The sequence below is a fragment of the Neovison vison genome, chromosome 4 (genome assembly GCF_020171115.1).
Source record: "Neovison vison isolate M4711 chromosome 4, ASM_NN_V1, whole genome shotgun sequence".
NCBI lineage: Eukaryota > Metazoa > Chordata > Mammalia > Carnivora > Mustelidae > Neogale > Neogale vison.
Genome location: NC_058094.1, coordinates 19630546 through 19652377, shown reverse-complemented (window position 1 = coordinate 19652377; position 21832 = coordinate 19630546). Strand labels below are relative to the sequence as shown.

The 21832-nt window shown below is 39.3% G+C and overlaps 1 protein-coding gene across 4 annotated transcripts in view; it reads left to right on the top strand.

The window, feature by feature from the left end:
- Positions 1-21832, top strand: part of COL14A1 (collagen type XIV alpha 1 chain) — a 219313-nt gene that overhangs the window by 103020 nt on the left and 94461 nt on the right. For all 4 annotated transcript variants that reach the window (XM_044245032.1, XM_044245031.1, XM_044245033.1 and 1 more), the window contains exons 21-26: positions 1702-1824; positions 4154-4303; positions 7606-7722; positions 15941-16087; positions 19820-19876; positions 21340-21479. In XM_044245032.1, coding sequence (XP_044100967.1) covers positions 1702-1824; positions 4154-4303; positions 7606-7722; positions 15941-16087; positions 19820-19876; positions 21340-21479 — 734 coding nt within the window. The remainder of the gene's footprint in view (positions 1-1701; positions 1825-4153; positions 4304-7605; positions 7723-15940; positions 16088-19819; positions 19877-21339; positions 21480-21832) is intronic.

Below are 21832 nucleotides of genomic sequence, written 5' to 3'. Positions count from 1 at the left end.
GGTAGAAAGTGGAAACGGTCAGGACAGTTAAGGGCTCTGTTTGGCCCTGGCCCAGGGTCACTTCTGCTGTAGTCTGTTGGGTGAGGTGTTCACAGAACCCACCCAGATTTGAAGGAAGGGGGTTTAAAAATCCCATATCCAGCTTTAATCTACCATAGTCACCGAACAGTTATACGTGACTAGGTGCAAAATGGTGGCAAGGCCTGAATTCTGTGCTTGGGCACTGAAGTGTGGATTTTTCAAGGAAGTGTACAAGTCATTAAAATTCTGTAGTTGCTGGTTTCAAATAAGTGTAGTGAATTCTCTGGTTTTGAGTCGGTTTTGGATTATTTTTAACACTCTAATATTCCATAAAGTTACCATAAACCCTGCCACTGTGGAGAGGGGAGGGAAAAAGGGGGGAAGGGAGGCAATAGGCAAAAGGCAAAAGGGCTCCATCTACTTACTGCTCACCTAGGCTCAAAGACCTACTTTTAACTATCGTATGTTAAAAGTTAACATAATATGGGGGTGCCTGGGTGGCTCAGTTGGTTAAGCCTCTGCCTTCGACTCAGGTCATGGTCTCAGGGTTCTGGGATGGAGCCCCGCGTTGGGCTCTCTGCTCAGCAGGGAGCCTGTTTCCCTCTCTCTCTCTCTGTCTGCTTCTCTGCCTACTTGTGATCTCTCTCTGTGTGTCAAATAAATAAATAAAATCTTTTAAAAAATTAACATAATATGTAAAACTTCCATGATGAGCAAATATATGCACTCACACAAATAAAAACCATGTAAAGACTTTTACTGTAGAACTATGACTTAAATCCCATTGCAGAAATATCACCACCTGTAACAATACCTATATAGTAAAATTATTTCCAGGTGTTAGTGGATGGTCTTCCCATTTTTTTTTAAAGATTTTATTTATTTATCAGAGAGAGAGAGGGAGAGAGAGCGAGCACAGGCAGACAGAATGGCAGGCAGAGGCAGAGGGGGAAGCAGGCTCCCCGCTGAGCAAGAAGCCCGATGTGGAACTCGATCCCAGGACTCTGGGACCATGACCTGAGCCGAAGGCAGCTGCCTAACCAACTGAGCCACCCAAGTGTCTCTGGTATTCCCATTTTAAGCCATAGTCAACACAGCTCCATTCCATCAACAGTAACAGAAATGATGACGATGGTATCTGTCCGCGTGCACAATGGTTTACAAAGGCTCTCCACATCGATGGCTTAATGTTTTGATAAAAAATTGGTAAACAACAATATACAGTTTCAAACAATGTAGGCAGTATGAAGATGAAAGCAAAAAAAAAAAAAATCACCAGAATCTTCTTTCCTCGAGTTACCATCATTACTACTGGGCGTGCACCCTTGATACTGCTGTACAAACATACTTTGATAGTGGAACACAGTGATATATAGACAGAACTGTTTAATAAACACGATTCAATTCAGTTTTCACTCAAAATAAACTGAAGAAAAGGAATGAGAATGACTTTCAGTGAACTCCTGATCTTCACATGGAAGTGTTTCACCACAAGAATTTACTTTCTATATATTTAATTTTTAGAACAACCCCAGACTCTCAAAATCGCACTGTGTGTTAATACATTTTTACTTGTAAATATTTTTAACGGTATGGGACACTAGCTTGGATTTTGTTAACAGTGTCTTTTGTGAAGATGGAAACCACACTAAACCACTGTTTTTCCTTTTCTCTGCTCAGTGCCGCCCTCTGGTCCCCAAAACTTACGGGTCTCCGAAGAATGGTATAACAGGTTGCGTATTACATGGGATCCCCCGTCTTCCCCCGTAAAGGGCTATAGGATTGTCTACAAACCTGTTAGTGGTAAGTAATGCTTCATAAAAAAAAAAAATTGTTACCATAATTAGGCATCTGAAATGGTTTTCAAGATAAATCATTTTTGTTTTGATTTTCTGTCTATCTTTGCTTTTATCTTTAGTTTCGAGAAGTGGGAAGGGCCTTACCTTGTTTGAAAAAAAATTTTTTTTCCTTGTATGGTCAGTGTTAGGGTAGATATTATCAGAACAATGAAGTCATGACTGTACCTAAAAAATAACTGGGCTCGTTTATGAGCAGAATTCATCCTTGTTATGTACCTAACCTAGGTGCCCCCCATACAAGGAACCAGTCAAAGGACACCTAGACTAGGTAGGAGTAGAAAGCTTCTATGGATCATTGGATATGTAAGCCCTAAACATTCAGAATCTTTAATTTCTAATTCCTCTTCTACCTCTTCTTGGATTAGTAGGAAAGAAAGTTGACTGACCTCTTGGATTAGTAGGGAAAAGTTGGCTTACCGACTTCTTAGTCTCTTTATTTTGGAAACTTGATTGGAAAATGTATAAAATTTAGAAACTATAAAATGCAGCAGACCCCTCAGTTTGTGGCTATAAAAGGCTCTTCCATCAGCCTCTTAGTCGTCTTGGTGAGGGGATCTCTCTCTCCTCACCAGCCCCATCTTTCCATCCTGAAAGCAGGAGAATGGCACAAACCGAGGCCATCATGGCCCACATGTCTGGAGAGACGAGGCACTTGGTACACTATTAACTCCTGACTTTCAGCACTTCTGTGAAGTTTAAACAGAAAACTAAAAATAGATATTAGGGAGGTCTTATCCATTTTTTGGACTTGGGCCTTTGACTCTGATTATTCATAAGAAAGAGTTTCTCTAATGATGTTTACTGATTTGGCAAGAAAATTTAAAGACTATTCTTTGGACCATGAAAAAACTCTTTCTGCCCACAAAGAGCACACAAGGCTCAGTATGTCATCTCAGATGTTGTTCTTGCCTCTGGGACACTTTTCAGCTTTTTCTATTGTGTCCTATTATCCAGGCCCATACAAGTAAAATGCCCCTCCTCCAATTTCTCCAGACAAACATCTCTATGAACCGAAAATAAATTAGCAAGAATATATCATGGACGCATTGGCCAACTCAAGACTGATTCTTTGCAACCCATCACCAATTTTTTGGTTGCTTTTCTCTAGGCCTGAAGCCATGTGTTAATTCATAAAACAGCCTTGCTAGATCCGTGCTTTGGACCATTTTGTAAATATTTATCAGATTCTCTGAGGGAAAGTAGCTTTGTTTTAGGCCAGTGGTTGTTGACTGATGCAGTTTTGCTGCCCAACAGAGAGATTTTTGGTGGCTACAACTTGGGAGGGTAGAGGGCTGCTCTGGGCATCTAGAAGGTAACATTAAGCATCTTAAGAGTCACAGTATCTGCCCCTACTACCCCAGAATTAAGAATCATCCAGCCCAAAATGTCCATAGCACTGAGGTTGAGAAATCTTGCTCTAAGTCAAGTGGAAGAATTGTATGTGGTCATTTGAGTTAAGATTTTGGTGCATGAGAAAATCACTACTGAGATAGCATGTACATACAGAAATATAGAAATACATTGTTGGAAGGGACTTCTGAAGTAGAGTAAGGAGTATTTTAGGAACTTGTTAGTAACTCAAGATTGTTAAAGAATGAGCACAGATGGGGAAAGGCGGGAAGTAAATTAGTTTGTATGGAACTTAGCAAGGAATGTTTTTAGTGCTAAAGCAAAGACTCCACTGGGCTGAAAAAGTGGTGAAAATGTAAGGACCCACAGAAGCCAGCTGGTCAAGGGCCTTGGAGTAATAGTGTCATCTGTTGGTTCTGAAAAATGCTAAGAGGAGGGGGTAGGACTGATAGTGGTAGCAATTACGCAGGACCCCCACGCGGCAAAGTACAGCATAGTATCCATAAAATATGCTGCTACTGTTTCTTGCATGCCTGCTGGGGACAAGGCTGGGTGTCTGAAAAGGAATATTGAGAATGACTTCTTCAGTATACCGAGTGTCCCGAAGCCTATGGCAATGTAATTGCTCCACTGTGAAGGCCTTACAAAATGGCGCACGGTAGAGTGTGAGGTAGACCAGCTCCTCTCAGTAAGCTCTAGGGAAAGAACTGCATTTGAGAAAAAGGACTAGATCCCTAAAAAGAGCCCTAGCATGGTGTCTCAGTCTCAGAGCCAGACGGGGCTAGGTTCAAATCCCAGCTCTGCTGCTTGTCTTCTGTGTAATCCTGGGCAACTGAAACACAGCTGAACCAGTACAAGTCCTATCAGGAGTATTTCCATTTTTCTATATTCCAGTGCAACTGAAATCACTCTTTCTCCCTTAGTTGCTGGCCCGACCCTGGAAACTTTCGTGGGAGCTGGCATTAATACCATTCTTATCACAAACCTCCTCAGTGGAATGGACTACAATGTGAAAATATTTGCTTCCCAGGCCTCAGGCTTCAGTGATGCCCTGACAGGCGTGGTGAAAACTCGTAAGTCTGGTGTCCTGTTGCCTCAGCCCCTGCATGTGGTTTTGCTGCTTTGCTTTCACTGTACCTCAACCCCCGCTTCAACTTGGTGGTTGGTTTTTATTTTCCTCAGCATTACCCTTTCTGGATGGTGTTTCGTGGAAAGAAAGGTGTGCGCCTCACTCAGGGCTGTAATTCGGCGTCCTGGTTGGCAAGCCCAATGTCAGAACCTGCCATTTAAATATACTCGATGGTGACAGATAGGATTTCCTTCTGGAAAGTCTCCTTGGCATTTTTCATATTAGGTGAAATTTTCCAACCAGTCTGTAGCCTGACATGGCCAACGCCACTCAAAGCTGGGCCAGAGGCAGGGGAGGGTGGGGGAGGTTTGTCTTTTCAAAGGAGAGTCTTTGCCCCTCCCCCCTTAGTGAACACACACACACACACACACACACACACACACATATGTGTATCTACACCCACTACACACACAGACACACTCTTGCCACCCATAAAAGATACAAAAAGGACTTTCTTCTGTACCTTTTAAGGGTTTTCATGCTGTCTGCACACCATCTGGGACTTCTCACTGGCATAGACCACATCCAGACACCCATGGTATAAGGCAGTGTTTTCCAAACTCCGGCACGTATGTTCCATATTCCTCATGTTTGTTTTCCTTCCACACCATCTGTTTAATATATTTCTCTAAATCGACTTACTTTTTTTTTAACTTAAATACTTTTCAAAACTCACATAATTATTCTAAACAGAAGACCGGTATTTTTAATACACATTAAAGATAATACACAAATAATGGAAATAACCACGGTGAGGCCGTGTGCTCATTAAAATCATGCTGAGTGCTCTCAGCTATGCATGTGCCCCACACCTGAGAAGGAGAGTCAAAAGGAGAAGCCTTCAGTCTGCCACATTTTAGCTGTCACCTTGAGCAAATGACTTAACTTCTCTGAGGTCAAGTTCTCTCAACTCTAAAATGAAGATAACAGACTGATTGACAGGGTTGCAGAAGTAAAGGTAACAAGTCGGCCCTACGGCAAGCACTCGTGAATAACCATTATTATTATTATTATTATTATTATTGTAATGATTGTGCTTTATACCCTTGGCCCATGAGTCACTCTCATCCCTCGCCAAGTAATTTATCTGATGAATGGAATGATGCAAGAATGGGACATATACTGAAGCAGACCCCCGGCCACTGACATGTTAGATAGAGCCAGGCTTGACATGCGAGGAGGCTTCCTGAATCTTTTTTTTATGGGTTATTATAACTTAAAGGCTGGATTATAGAATCCATTTAAATCTCAAAAGAAATAGTCTGTCTTCAACAGATCCATTTTGGCTTTGGCCTGTGGTTCTGATCTTGTCCTTGGCTGGTGAAGTGATACCATTCTGGGCACTGGGGTGTGACCTCCAAGAGATTTTCCTGTTGTTCTATTAGGAACCCTCGGAGCTGCTAGAATCCCCTGCATATCTTCCCACCCCCTTTCTTCCCTTCACTGGCTTATCTTCATTTTCCTTTCTAGATCACTCTTTCTCTCTGGGTCACCTTTTCTGTCTCTATGATTTTTAATTGGCCTCTCTTCTCCCTGCTCTGCCTTGTCTCTTTCTGTCTCCTCTCTGCTTCTCTCCTTCTTCTGTTCCATCTCTCTTCGCTTCTTCAATAAATACATTGGGTATTCCAAATATTTCTTCAAAGAGAGTATTGAATTATTTTATATTCTGTCCTTAAAGTAAAAATTAGATGGGCTTCTCACTTCTTTTCTCTCTTTCTCCCAAGCAAACTAAAAGCCCATACAATGCAAATGAATTAATTTGAGGTGTTTGTGAAATTCAGCGTGATGACATAAATCATCAGTGATTTCCTTTTTTTTTTAAATGGAACAGGAGGGCTTATTTATTTGGCCTTGGGAAAGGGGTTTTCTCTCTCTGATCTAACAGAAAAGAACAATGTGAAGATGTAATTTTGATTAGACAAGATTATTTTTACCATCTTGAAAAATAATTTTAAACTATTTTTATGATATGAGCTAGTGAAGAGAGAGTGAAAAAATAAGAGAAAAGGATGTGGACAAAAGTCAGAGGTCATTAGAGAAAGGAAATACTAATTTTCTACTTTTCTGGTTGGGTCTAAATGATAAACACTAGATATTTACTGCTTTCTTGTATTAGAGAAACACTATTTTTATTGCTTCCCCCAGATAACTTTTCTGTGGGTCATTTTTTGTATATCACAATATTCTGTGATGAATAGGAATCTGTGTATTTTTTTATAATTTTAATGTGTTAATCTTTCATTTTTACATTTTCAAAAGCATGTTCATCTCCTTCAACCATGTTTTGAAGGCCAGTCCTTATGAAACTGCTCCTGTTTGAGTAAGGCTTCCTTTTTGTCAATTTTCTTGTCCCTTTTATTTAAGTTAAAGCCATCTCCTTCAGTGGTTGATAAGTGCACATGGTATTTAATTTTTTTTATTATAAAAGCATTATAATACCAACTAGTTTCATCCATGTCATTGCAAATGGCAAGATTTCATTTTTGATGGCTGCATAGTGTTCCATTATATATCTATATACCACATCTTCTTTAACCATTCATCTGTTGATGGACATGTAGACTCTAAGCAAAAATAAGTCAATCAGAGAAAGACAATTATCATATGATCTCAGTGATATGAGGAATTTAGAGAAGCAGGGCAGGGGGTCGTGAGGGAAGGGAGGGAAAAATTAAACAAGATGGGACCAGGGAGGGAGACAAACTACAAGAGGCTCTTAATCTCAGGAAACAAATTGAGGGTTGCTGGAGGGGAGAGCGTGGGAGGGATGGGGTGGCTGGGGGATGGACATGGGGGAGGGTGTGTGCTATGGTGAGTGCAGTGAAGTGTGTAAGACTGATGAATCACAGACCTGTATCCCTGAAACAAATTATACATTATATGTTTTTTTTTAAAAAAGTATATATTAATTGTGGCATATTTTAAAACACAATTAAATAAAGAGGGAAGATTAAAAATCACTCTGAATCTCACCATCTATCACATCTGGCCTGTTCCTCGTGAACAGATATTTCCTTTTTTGTTTACAAATATCAAACAGACCTTATTACTCATAGTGTTTTGCAACTGCTCTTTCCAGTTATCTTTTGTGCCCTAATTTACTGAGCTGATGGATTTTCCACCACTGGCTATGGGAGTTTGGATTCTTTGAATTAGAATTTCATTATATTAACATTCACTTCAGACTTGGGGACATTTCTGGCATGGTCTGTAGTGTGATATAGGCATGCTTCTGTTTCATTCCAGTGTTCTTGGGTGTGACCAATCTTCAAGCGGACCAGATTCAGATGACCAGCTTGTGTGCCCGGTGGCAGGTGCAACGCCATGCCACTGCCTATAGGGTGGTGATAGAGTCACTCCAGGGTAAGTGCAAGCCTGATGTTGTCAGGCCCTCACGTACCCGGTTCTGTGCAAATCTCTGTGGACAACAGGTACGTAACATTAGACCAGGGCCCTCTTCTTGAGGAGACAAGATTATATTATGGACGCAGGATAGGGAGCCAGAATGTTTAGTTAAGCCAACTCTTTGACCTCTCTAAATGATCATTTTCTCATCTGTTTAATGGGTATATCCACACCGATCTTGTGGCATTCTATAAGGCTCAAGCTGAGATTAATCCACGTGAGACACTTGCAACGGTGCTTTGCACATATTAAGCTCCAGAAAAATGTTAGCTGCTGGGCGCCTGGCTGGTTCAATGGGTTGAGTGTCTGCCTTCAGCTCAGGTCATGATCCCAAGGATCCTGGGATCGAGTCCCGCATAAGACTCCCCACTTAGTGGGAAGCTTTCTTCTCCCTCTCCCACTCCCCCTGCTTGTGTTCCCTGTCTCTCTCTCTCTCTCTCTCTATCAAATAAATAAATAAATAAAAATCTTAAAAAAAAATATGTTAGCTGCTATTGGTAGTAGGAGACACACCGCCAGGACTAACACTCAGTAGAATTATATGGTGCTATTGTTTTGGTATTTACTCCATGGGGATCTCAGTTTACTTTTAACGTTTTTCTTACTGACTCTTTATTTTGGGGGATAGTTGGTGAACAGCTAACTCATTCAGGAGATGGTTTGATATATTTATGTCCTCATGGGCAGGTTTTCCAGCATTACCTTTCTCAGGTACATCTGTAATTTGGGACTTAGTTTCAAAGTTGAAACACTAAAAATGCCTGTTTATTTCAATTATAAGTTTCAAGAGCAACAACAAGAGCCTGATACCCAAAAAGTGAGTTTTTAGGGGCTGTTAATCCTGCTTTCACATTAGCAGCTTGGATAATGTTCAGAAGATGAGATCAAATAATGAAAATTACTTTGATCCGATTTGTATTATCAGTAGAAAAGATATGTCTTGTTATTTGGGGGCGAATCTAGAGACACTGGAGAATCCCAAGTGATTCATCTAATCTTTCAAATTGAATAATGAAATTGGTAAAAGAAAAAAAAACTTTCTTTATAGACAAACGATCATGGTTTCCTCATTTAAAAAATCAGGAGGAGCTAATTTTGGGGTCTGAAGGGGACTGGGCTCAGTAGCCCATATCTTGGGTATAACTACAACCAAAGTATAGAAATCTCCCTTTGGATCCAATCCAGAGAGTGGAAAGCACAGATTAGTAGAGCGGTGAGGGCATTTGGAAATATGGGGAGAATGTGAGACTAGAGCATAAGCAACACGAGGAAAGACTCCTGTCAACCCCAGCCAAGACATTGTCTCAAGAGACGTGCTAAGCCACTAATTCCTTGATTCCCTGTGTGTGATCCTATAAGGATCCCTTTAGCATGGCATGACTAAACATACAGGAGTGGCTTTATTCTGGAATAAACAGTGAGTAAGGCAAAGTCAGAACAAGTCATGGGGATTTTGTGGTTGTATTTAATATGACTTATGGGATGTTTAAGCAAAAGCACATGAAAACCATGCAATTGCTTGAGAAACAACTATAAAATCTTGAGCTACGTTCATATATCTTTATAAAACCAGTTAATTCACATTTTCATATAGAAGGGTTGACATTTCGTGGTATTTGTTAGACTTTTAAAAAAAATACTAAAGGGTCGCCTGGGTGGCTCAGTGGGTTGAAGCCTCTACCTTTGGCTCAGGTCATGATCTGGGGTTTTGGGATCGAGCCCCGCATCGGGGTCTCTGCTCAGCAGGGAGCCTGCTTCCTCCTCTCTCTCTCTCTGCCTGCCTCTCTGCCTACTTGTAATCTGTCTGTCAACTAAAATAAATAAAATCTTAAAAAAAAATACTAAGGATAAAAATCACACTCCCAAACTATCCCATAATTTTTTTAACCTTTTATATCATTTAAGAAGTTGAGATGAAGGGACCGAGGCTCCTACGGATGTTCATTGTCTTTCATAAAAATTACATAGACTGACAAAAAGATATATCAAAACTGCCTCTATCAATGGAATCCGCAAGCTCTGTAAGTCTTTTTTAAATTAAATGTCTTTAGCATTTTGCAAACTAGCGCTGGGATTTTTATCAGAGGATATGACGGATGGATCTGATAACATTGATCTGGTAGTCTAAAACCTCGAAAAGCTCTTTTTGAAGCCAAGACATTTGTTAGAAAAAGAAAAAAAAAAAAATGAGTCCACATTTCCTTCTTATCTTCAAGTGAAGATAACTTGTACTCCGTCAGTGTTATTTCCAGGCTGCCAAAAACCTCTTCAACTGAGCTTTGATAGCCTCAATTAAACAAGAGTGAACAAAGTGCTGCTCAGTTGATTTTTCGTCAACATTTACAGCTGGGAGATTTATGAGCCCAATGCAGCCGGTTGTCTAACTGAGTAATATTCATTAACGGACAGCAACCGTTTCTACTTCACAGCCTCAAAGAGGGGTGTTGGGGGTAGGGAGAGCAGTAGGGAGTAGGTTTAAATATTTTAACATACAGTTTAGATCAAGGAATAGTCTTCCTACTCTCGAGTAGAGAAGTACTGGTTGCATTTCTTTTCCTCTTTTTTAACATTTTGACCTCCTTCACCAATTTCTCCTACAATACTCCCCACCCCCAACTCCTGCCTCTGGCAGCCAGGAATCTGTTCTTGAGCTTGATTTTAGGTTGAGTTCCTTTATTTAACAAAGAAATGCAAGCTTTATCCTGACTGGTGCCTTGGAGGACTTCTGGTCAGATGCAGATACTTCCACAGAGAGAGGAGTTTCCGAATCCCCTTCGTTTTAACTTTGTAAACCAACCCCCCACCCTCCCACTCACCCCCAACCCCACACACACTCCCGGCTCCATATGCTGCCTGGGCAGAAATGTTAGTCCTTTCACTCTAGAGGAGACCTAGAAATGGAATCTAATTCCTACAAGTGATAGAGAAAAGCTTTGTTCCAGAGTGACCTATTTTTGAATGCGTCTTACAAATTCCTACTGCTTGACAGGTACATTTTTCCATTTATTTCTCTCTCTCTCTCTTAAACATAGTCCCCATGGTCTAGTCGTGTGCATTTGTATTCTGAGATGAAGTCAATTGGAGAGACCCCTGTTTTAACCATAATTGCTGGTCAACTTCTCTGGGCTTGAGTTTCTCTAAAATTACTTTTTTGAGGGCATTTATCTGAGATAATACCTACAAATTTCCAAGGTTTTTGTGAATGAAGTAGTCAGGCTGTATCGTTCAGGTTTGTTTGTAAATGGTAGCAATGCAGATAAAAGGGAGTTAGGCAAAGGGTCAATTAATTCACTAATACACTGGGAAGTTTGGAACAGCAGGCCCATCTGGATCTAAGTGTTCAAACAATGCCGTCAAGACTGAGTCTTGCTCTCTTCTGCTCTGTGCTTGTGCTCAACCAGATTCTCGAGTTGGCCCCAATCAGATTCAGAATGACACCCTCCCCGCTTACAGCTTAACCAGTCTCTTGAGTGAAAAGAGAGCTTCTCTTTCTCAATTATTCCAACAAAAGTCCAGGAACTGAGTCATATTGGCTTGGCTTTGGTCACACGCCCCTAAATCTGTCACTGAGTTCAAGGGCATGAAATAAACTGACTGGTCAGACTTGGTTGTCTCCCATCTCTGTATCTGGAGGAGAAGAAGGTTGTTATTGAGTTCTTCTCAAATCATAAAGACCAAGAGTGGGGAAGAAGAGATTCAAAGAAGGAGGAAATAGATGCAAAACAGGCAAAAACAACAGATGTCCTCTACTCACATAAATATTATGACTTTTTTTATAGCCAAGGGAAAAAAAAAAAAAAGGAAGAAAGAAAGATTACCAGAAGGATGAGGTCCTTTCAGGAGAGACTGAAATAAATCTGTGTCTGAGTCATTCATCCACTTGCCAAATTAAATTGTGAGCCTTGGGTTAATGGTAGGACAGACCAAAGTCAGAGACTTTTGGCTGGTCTTGGGTGGCTTAGAACCCCGTGAGACCCACCATTGGTTCTGTTCTCCATTGGTTCTCCATTGGTTCTCTGGCATTCTGTCTCTTTCTCTAGCTATTTTTGAGTTGACTTGGCACCCAATGTTGGGTATAGCATTTCCCTTTCACTTCACATATTCAGATTCTACATGGTCCCAAATACTTTATTCCCTTCCTAATCTCCATAACTTGGTGAATTTCTTTCTAGACTGTTTAAGGAAGGTTTCAAAGGATGCTCAACTTGTCTTCTGTCTTTGGGGGTTGAAATGCCTGTTTTGTGGTATCACTGACAAACAAGAATGACAGAATAGTGGAGGACCTACCTTATCAGAAAACAGATCCAAAGCAAAAGACAATATGAAACAAAACATATTCTCAAGATTAAGCTTTTTGAAGCAGTGACATTATGATTGTGGGTCAGGGTATTTGAGAGACCTGGGGACTGAAAACATTTATATCACAAAATTCCTGCAGAGTATTCTAGATCCTGCATATTCTTTGCTTTATGGATCTCAGTAGCTACTCATAGGGCATTTGGTGAGTCAAGCTGGTGGCATCATTACTAGCAGAATAACAACCCAGACAATGTATTTAGCCTTGCTTCATAAGAAAGAAGGCACAAAGACAGAATTTCTTCCCCCTTTCCAAAAAAATAAATTGACTCCCTGCCTTGGGCACAAGAGGTTGAGGAAATTAGTCATCATTTGATCAGTCTAAATGTTTTCCTTAAAGGCAAAGCCATTAGACTTAAGTCACACATGCCAAAAGCAACATGGATACATCCCCATTCATGTATCCCCTCTTTGTTTTTACTGGGAATTAAAGCAATACTGTCTCCCAATAATTTTATGTGCTTATTCCAGTTCTCCAATGTTTTGAATTTTTTTTGTTTGTTTAGCAGTAAAATTCATTTATATTCTATTGTTGAGGGTCTATAAAGTGCGTGAGTATCCATGACAAATAGAGATGACAGAAAAGCACTTTCTAGAATTGATTCCTGGAGAGTTCTGGAAGTTTTTATGGAGATGGATTAATATCCATGCCATAGAATGTTTGTTTTACAGGTGACTCACAAAAGTTTGCAAGAGGCTCCAAAGTTGTGGGTAAAGTTGGAAAGAAGGAATTCGTGTGGAGTCTTGAGCCTAGGAACCACAGATTGAACTTGGACATGAGCAAGGCAGAGTGCAGGGATTATAAACATTTTCTCACTTATCGAATTCCTGTCACAGTAAGATGTAATATCACAAACACCTGAAACATTGTTTTTTAATATTTCATCATTTGGTAGTATATATGATAGGAAAATTTCTAAAGTAGACCTTAATGCATTCTAAACAAATATATTACTAAAGATTACATTACAAAGTTCACTTTTGAAACTCTTTTGTAGTCTCAATCATAAAAATAAAAAAAATAAATTTCAAATTCCATTTCACAAGTAGCTTTAATTTATTTACATTTAAAAAAAATCTTATTTATATTTTTAAAAGAGGATTTTGTCCATAGACAAATTTTAAATGACAGATGTCCTATTTGTTCTGATATATGTGTGCTGTAATAGATGTATGTTTTGTTCCAACATATATTAAAATATAGATTGAAATTTAATAGGTGTTATACATTTGAAACAGAAAAATTACTACTTGAAATTTTTTATGTTTTGTACTATTCTATTTTTAAGCTTTCTATATTTTGTTTATATTTAATAAACTGCAATGAACATTTGGAAGGAATTCTTTTTAACCATTAGATAATATATTTAATGTATTCAATCAATGTAGTTTTTACACAGGTTTTTTTAATTCCTAGAAATAAAGCTCTGTAAGGCATTAAGTAGACAGATGCAGACTATGGGTGAAATAAATCTCAATCTAGAGCTTTTTTTTTTATTTTAAGATTTTATTTATTCATTTGAAAGAGAGTGTGTGAGAAAGAGCATGGAAGGGAGAGGTCAAAGAGAGAAGCAGACTCCCTGCTGAGCCACCCAGGAGCCCTGCTGAGTTTCTTTTAAATCATGAATGGGTAGTGAATTTTTTTCAGTTGCTTTCCATGCTTCTATTGATATGTATACGTATTCATATATTTTTTTAAAAGATTTTATTCATTTATTGACAGAGATCACAAGTGGGCAGAGAGGCAGGCAGAGGAAGAGGGAGAAGCAGGCTCCCGGTGAGCAAGGAGCCTGATGTGGGACTTGATCCCACGACTCTGGGATCATGACCTGAGCCCAAGGCAGTCACTTAACCAATTGAGCCACCCAGATGCCCTAGAGCTTTTTAAATAATTGTTCTTTTCATGGTAGTAGTGATTCTTCCTTTTAACCAACTATCCATGTGGTTAAAAAAAAGAAAGGAAAAGAAAGAAAGAAACACTCTATGTCAATGAAGCAAATCCATTTGAAATCCCTCCGTAATCAAAGCTGCCCAACAAGGCAGCTTTATCCCGTGGGGAGATAAAGCACTGAATCATCAGGGACCCTTCTGTGATCTCTGCCAGCTATCACATTTGCTTAATTTCCTATGTACTCCGCAGTTCTCAAACTGCTTTATTTTAAAAAAAACTGTACATGTGACTTCCACTATTTTATGATGTATTAGTGGAAATTACTGCCACGTCCTTTGAGACTGTGATTTAGAGTTCTGAATTCAGTTTCAGTTCTGCTACTTAGCATATGGACTTGATTAGGTGACTAACTTTTCTGGCCTTCGGTTTCTTGTCTTTAGATTGGGGATAATTATACATTATAAGGATCAAATGAGTCGATACATATAAAATCTTTAGACTAGTCCCTGGCACGTGATAAATGCTCATTAAAAATTGGCTATCATTATCGTTCTTTTTGTTGTTTCATGAAAAGCACAGCACAGGACCTGGCACACAGTAAGCCCTCAGAAAATGATGAATATCCTTAATCCAGCCACCCTAGACTCCAGACCCAAGAGCCAGCACCAGTTTCTCCAGGAAGGCAAAGCCATCTTGCTATAAAGTAGCCAACAGTTAAACTGGGTCTACTCAGTTCTTTGTGCTTCTGCCATGGAGACAAGAAAGAGAAGGTCCTTTGTGGAGATGGCTGGATATGATTGCCTTTTGGATAGAACAAAAAGAACTTCGGAACTGGGAGTTGGGAAACAGTTCTACAGAATGTACTTACTCAGTTATGATTTTGAAAGAACAGAAAATGATTTTCAGGGGTGCCTGGGTGGCTCAGTGGGTTAAGCGGCTGCCTTCAGCTCAGGTCATGATCCTAGAGTTCTGCGTCTGGCTCTCTGCTCAGCGGGAAGTCGGCTTCTCCCTCTGCCTGCCACTCCCCCACTTATACTCTCTCTCTGTCAAATAAATAAATAAAATCTTAAAAAGAGAGAGAGAGAGAAGAAAAGAAAATGATCTTCAGAGTGGATCCAGCCTTCTCTGAGCTCCCCAGGAGTCATCATTGCCATTAAAAGAAATCATGAGTAACATTTAGAAATGAATGCCGGAAATTGGGCATTCTGGGGACTTCCTGGCTATCTCAGTGCCACTTCAAACTCTTGCCTGCATTTGTGGCAGCTCCGAAAATAGTCTGGAACCCTGGATGAAGCTTCTGGGCTCCTGGAAACATACTTCTTCATCCACAGGCAGAACTACCTAGAATTTTATAATCCCTAAATCCATACCTATATTTTTATTTTTTTTTAAGTAGGCTCCACACCCAGTGTGGGGCTTGAACTCACCACCCTAGGATTAAGAGTCTCATGTTCTCCTGACAGCACCATACCTATATTCTTAGACCACTGCCAGGAAGGGCTTCTTGTTGCATGGTAGTAAGTTGTAGGGGACCAAAAGCATATGTCTTTTTGTCAGTTTGTAATTGGCTAGCTGTTCTAGAGAATCATGTTGATAAAAGAATATTCTAGTATTTAAAAAGCAAATATGCTCACCTCCACACCTGTCCAAAAGATCAGTTATGACATACACACACAATTACATGCCCTAATACTTTTTCATTAAAGGGTTGATCTCAAGAGACTTTTATTCTCATTTTTGAACATATGAAAATGTGATTTTCAGTTATTAAAAAAAAATCAGTGGATGTGTTAACTCTTTAGAAAAAGGTACAGACCTAAAAAAGTATAATTTGTCCTGAAGGACATGCATATTAAGCATTTTCAAAGCAAATCATCTACGATAGCTGTTTTTAAAAATTTCACATCTGTATGTTTTGTTTTATGATAGACACAAAAAAGCAAGAAGCCACTGTGGGTGGAGGAACAACCAGGCATTGCTTCTATGGACTTCAGCCTGATTCAGAATATAAAATCAGTGTTTACACAAAGCTTCAGGAGATCGAGGGACCCAGCGTCAGCATAATGGAAAAAACTCGTAAGTCAAGTGTGTCCTCTCCTGCTCCCTGTCTCCATAGACAAATAGTATTTTAGGCATCCTGTTTTGGTTCAAAACCTTTATTCCATTTAGAAAAATGTTAGCTTTTGCTGCCCAGGGATATCTGTAATACAAGTTTTCTTCCTCTTCTCCGGTCCCATAATTCACTGCATATGGCCCACTGATGTCATCTGGATGGGTTTTTTCCATCCTCCATATGTTTCACAAAGGATTGCAAGGCCATATGATAGCAAAGGGCTTGAAACAATGACCTTTTTTGTGATCTATATCCATAAGGAACGTTTGTGGTATGCAGAGTGTGAAATGAAGTTTAAGGACCGGGTCCTGACATTCAAACAATGGCATATTACCACAGCTATGAGGCGGGAATGGAGCCAAGATGTTCCAAATGGCTGACCCTCGAGTTATTCCCTACTTCAGAGGCTCTTGCACTTTTTCCAAGTTGGCTGCAGATCTGATGTACTGAAGGGAAAGGCAAAGTATAAAATTAAAACAAAGCACTTTTTACATGTTCTAAAGACCAAGGAGAGTGTGAACTTCTTGGAATGATTTTAATCAGAGATTCCTGACGTAAAGGCCACTAACAGGAAAATGGCTTTGATTGTAGTGAATTCTGGAGAAACTTGTGTGCTTGACTCAGTATCTGGAACTTAGAAGTCCCTGAGGATTTGTATCTGAATAGGTGGTGGGTGATGGGTTTTCTTGGTGGCCCCTCTGTCATAAATCTGACATTTGGAAAGTTCTGTCTATGTATAGGTCTTTCAGTTGGTCTGGCACAGGCAGCAGGAAATCATCAGCAATGTGTGACCTTCAAAAACAGACAGTGAAAGCATAATAAATGGCATCATGCAATTTTTTTCTGAAATGAAGATTTATTTCCTAACACTAAAATATTTCACATCTTATATTGCATGTAGTTTTGAGGGATAATCTATATATCGTAAAATTCACCTATTTTAAATGTACAACACAATGATTTTTAGTACATTTAAAGAGTTGTACAGTCATTATCACAATCCAGTTGTAGAACATTTCCGTCAACCCAAAGAGTTCATTCATACTCACTTACACTCCTCTGTCCCAGGCTATTTGCTTTCTTTTCTTATACATTTACCTTCTCTGGACATTTCAAAGATGCATCTGGCCTCTCTTACTTAGCATATGTTTTTGAGGTTATTCATGTTGAAGGATGTGTCAGTAGCATGTTTCTTTTTATGGCTGATTGGAATTCTGTTTTGTAGATAGAGGATCATATCATTGTGAAGTTACTAGGGACCTGGAATGCACAAGATTTCAAGTCAAACAGATTTAGTTGGGACCCTAACATCATAGCCTCGAACAGTTCCACATCTCTGAGCTGCTTTTTGCTCAGCAATAGAAATGAAATACTTGCTCTCTTATCCTGTGTGGTGGTGGTAAAGATCCAGGACAACCTGTTAAGGAACTTTTCTACCTGTATCTTACTGAGCAAGTATTCGATATCACCATGGCTATCTCCTTAGAAGTCACAGACTGATGGCCATGGGTTAGATATCACCATGAAAAAGGTTTTCTCTGAGCCATACATTCCCCCGACCTAGGCTTTAAAGAATCTGTTGAAAGTCAGAAAGAGTTGACAACCCAGGACACGCATATTGTGGTGCCAATCTGCTGAGACCAACTGCTGTCTCTTTTACACAGTATATGTGCTCTCAAGTTTGCTTCTCCTTAATGTTTATGCAGGTTCTTTGCTCATTTTTGTTACTTGCCTGACCTTTAAAAATATTTGAGTTTATGATCCCTGGCCTACTTCAGTATCCCTTAACCTTAACTCCACAAGTCTTAACTACCCATCCCGGGTTAATTGGGTTAGCTCTGTTTGATGTGCTTCCCTTATATTGGGAATATCTGTCTTCTGGTAGCTTCTACCCTCTGGCTCTAGTTCAACCTTCTGAATCAATGCAGATCAAGACTGTTCCCTCTTCTATGGGGCAGCCCCTAGCATACTGACGACAGTAACCATCTATATGCCACATAGAGGATATAAGCATATGTCACCAGTTCACTGTGGTTCTTCCTACCCAAAAGAGTCTTTGGCCAGAAGTTCTGCCCAAACACATTGATCTGTCTGCCATTGCTTCTCCCTGATTTGGTTCCTAGGACTTAGAACTTAGGATATGCTTCAATTTCCCACAATAAAGAAGATGGACCCATTTTAAAGATGACCCACTACTTCCACAGATTTTAAGATAAATACATCTGGCTTTAGAAGCATTTTATGGTGCTTTCAAGAAAGTTTTACAGTCCTAGTTTTGGAATTAAGATTTCTCACTTTTTATTATACTTTTGGCACTTTTTATCTTCAAAAATTGCCTTTAAAAAATAAAAGTGATAGATATTCATAATAATGGAACAGAAGGGAAAAAGTATTTCGTTGACTTCCCTCTTTCCCTGGTATTCCTTTGCACAAGTACCCATTTATAACAGCTTTGTCTCCTTCAAGAAATTCTCCCTTATCTATCTATCTAATCTATATCTATATAGAGATATAGAGATATGTTGATATATATCAGATACATATATATCTGATAGATTTCTCGACATTTCACAAATAGGATCATAGTATGGTATTCTGTGACTTGCTTCATTTCACATACTAATTAATCTCAAACATTTTTCCATATCAGTAATATATAGTTACCTCATTTTTTTAAATGTCAAATTATTTTACTCAAAGAATTGTATTTTATTGCCTCTTAGAATTGGAAGAGGCCTTAAAATTAAAATTCATATCTCTCAACCTTTCTGCCAGTGAAGGAATCCCCTTTATTACATTCCTGACCAAGTAATTAGTCTGCCTGAACTCAGATCTTTCCAGGCAATTGGTGCTCACCTGTTTCAGAGTGAACGGCTACAATTGGTTGAGCGTTTTCCCTCATATTAATCTGGGAAATAAGAAGAGTTTTCCCAGTTTTTCTTAACTTTTTAGAGCCAAATAAGAACAAGAAAAGAATATAATAACATTTAGGATACTTACCTAGTGATGCCATAATTTCCTTGCTCTTTGCCACATGAACTGCTGTGAAAGTCACAGCTCTCATGTACCTACCCCCTGTTCCTTTAGCCAATCACACTTTGCATATTACATGAACTTCTCAACCCTCATCAACTAGGTTGAAGTGATCTGGACACACAGTGGCCTCCCAATGTCTTGCTGTTTGGTCCTTAAAACTGGAACTCTATTTTCAAATAGAGGCTGAGCAGAAGAGAGGGCAAATCAGATTCCACTGGGGACCACATCCTGGGGATTTAGGGTGAGAAGGGGGAAAAGTGCTATTGAACAAGGATTGATGGTCAGTCCTTAGGCAGAATAGAAACGAAGTTTATTATATGTGTGAAAGCAGCCAGAGACTAATCTGAACTGGGTTGGCAAGTCTTGCCTTAAATCACCATCAGAACCACTTTGTAGTTGACAGTTTGATTACGTTGACTCCTGCTGGGTAAACTGAATTGTGGCAAAATGGCATTTCACGCTTTCAGTCTGAGTTTTAGGGGAAAGATGGAGCCAGTTTTCACAGGCCGTGGCTAATGTATAGTAGTCACTAACTTCCCTAAATTCTCCAAGAAGACAGTGGTCAAACTCACTGACTTTCCTGAAGAATTATTACTCCATGACCTCCCTCTCTTCACCACAGACATGATGGCTAATCCATGTTCCTTTTCCCTCTACAGAGTCACCTCCTACTCAGCCGCCTACTTTTCCTCCAACCATTCCACCAGCAAAAGAAGGTAAAAGGATAATATGATAATGCTCTGATTTTTAGGTTCAGGTTTTCTGTTGCTTTTATTTATTAAACAAACATTAAAAAGTAGAAAGAAAATTAGGAACACAATTTCATATCTCAGAGGTAATCCCTTCATGCCTTTTGATGTATTTTTTTCTTTGATTTCTTTTTTTTTCCAATTTATTTATTTTCAGAAAAAATAATGAATACTGTTTTTCTTTGATTTCTTACAGAAATTTTCCTTTTGAGTATATTTTCACATAGACTTTGCTCTCATTTCAAAGTTGAATTCTAATCTTGATTTCATTTTTCTTCAGTAACAGGACCACATTTTCTCTAATAAGCTTAGAGTTAGCAGATCTTGTGATCCCTTTCAGCTCTAAATTAAAACCATAAATTTGTAAAATTTTATAAATCTCAGAACTTAGAAGAACAACCTTACCAGATCTTTATTGTCCCTGGAGTATTACCTCACCTGGAGATGGTTTAGTCTATATTATAAATAGCTTTAAGGGGATGAAGTTGCACTTAATAAAACAAAAACCAAGTGAAATTTTTCTTCCTAGAGAAAAGAAAAAGGCACATTATCTCACAGAATATTTGTGTGCAACTGGCCTAAGATTGAAAGATTCAGATTATTGAAGAGTTAATTGTTTATTTCATCATCAAACAGTCAACCACAATGATCCACACTACAAAGGAGAAGATAGGCATAGATCATCTGAAATAGCACAGAATACCAACAAAGGACTACTGAAAAGTGCTTTTGGTGGAGTGGCCTTTTGTTGGTGTATTTTCTGCTTGCTATTTTGGTATCAGTAATAACTATTGATAATAGTCTCCCCAAGCTAGCATTAGCGTACATTTTTTGACAAGTAGCAACGGGCGGCAGAAAAGCATAGACAGAATTTTAGAGCAAGGCTGGGATGAAGCCAGGAGATTAATCTGCTTCCTTTATGTCCTGTGCCTTCCTTCTGAATTTGAATTTCTCTGAAGTCACTGACTCAATAAGCAGAGTACCTACTACCTAGAGTAGTAGCTTGGACTTTCTTCTAATAAGTGGGTACAAGAGAGTGTTTGTTGCTACTTACGTCTCTAAATCACTTTGGTTCCTCGTTTTTCTATTCTTTCATTTTCTATTTCTAGTTCTATTCTATATCACTTTGGTTCCTCATTTTTCTATTCTTTCATTTTCTATTTTGAGGGGCTGAGATTGGTGGATTTTTTTCCCTCCCTAATTCCATGTTTGGTAAAAACTTCACAGTCATGAAATGTAGCTCCCCCTTGGCTACAGGACAGAAATGATTGTCAGGAAGTATAATGAGCAAGAACTTAGAATGTGATATATACCTTTCCTTTGGGAGAGAAAAGTAGTTACCAGAAGAAAACCATCACATGCTTTGCTGGTTGTAATAACTACTATGTTTTCCTCTTATGTCTAATTCAAATGTCATTCCTGTTCTTCAGTATGCAGAGCTGCCAAGGCAGATCTGGTATTTATGGTGGATGGATCCTGGAGTATTGGAGATGAGAATTTCAATAAGATCATTAACTTTCTGTATAGCACTGTTGGAGCCCTGAACAAGATCGGTGCAGATGGAACTCAAGTAAGGCTAACTGAACAATCTCTAATTCATTCTGTGCATTAAAAAGTTATCTGAAGCTATTGTTATGGCTGCTTGTCAGTTGATACGGGTAATATATCAGTGATCAGTTCTGACCCTAAATGGGAGGATAGACCAGTCTGGGTTTGGAAGCAGCTTACTGATGCCTGATAGAGTTTGAGAAGATGCTGTTCCTTAAAAAGCTATTGAGTTCAGGGACACCTGGGTGCTCAGTTGGTTAAGCAGCTGCCTTCGGCTCAGGTCATGATCCCAGCGTCCTGGGATCGAGTCCCATATCGGGCTCCTCGTTGGCAGGGAGCCTGCTTCTCCCTCTGCCTCTGCCTGCCATTCTGTCT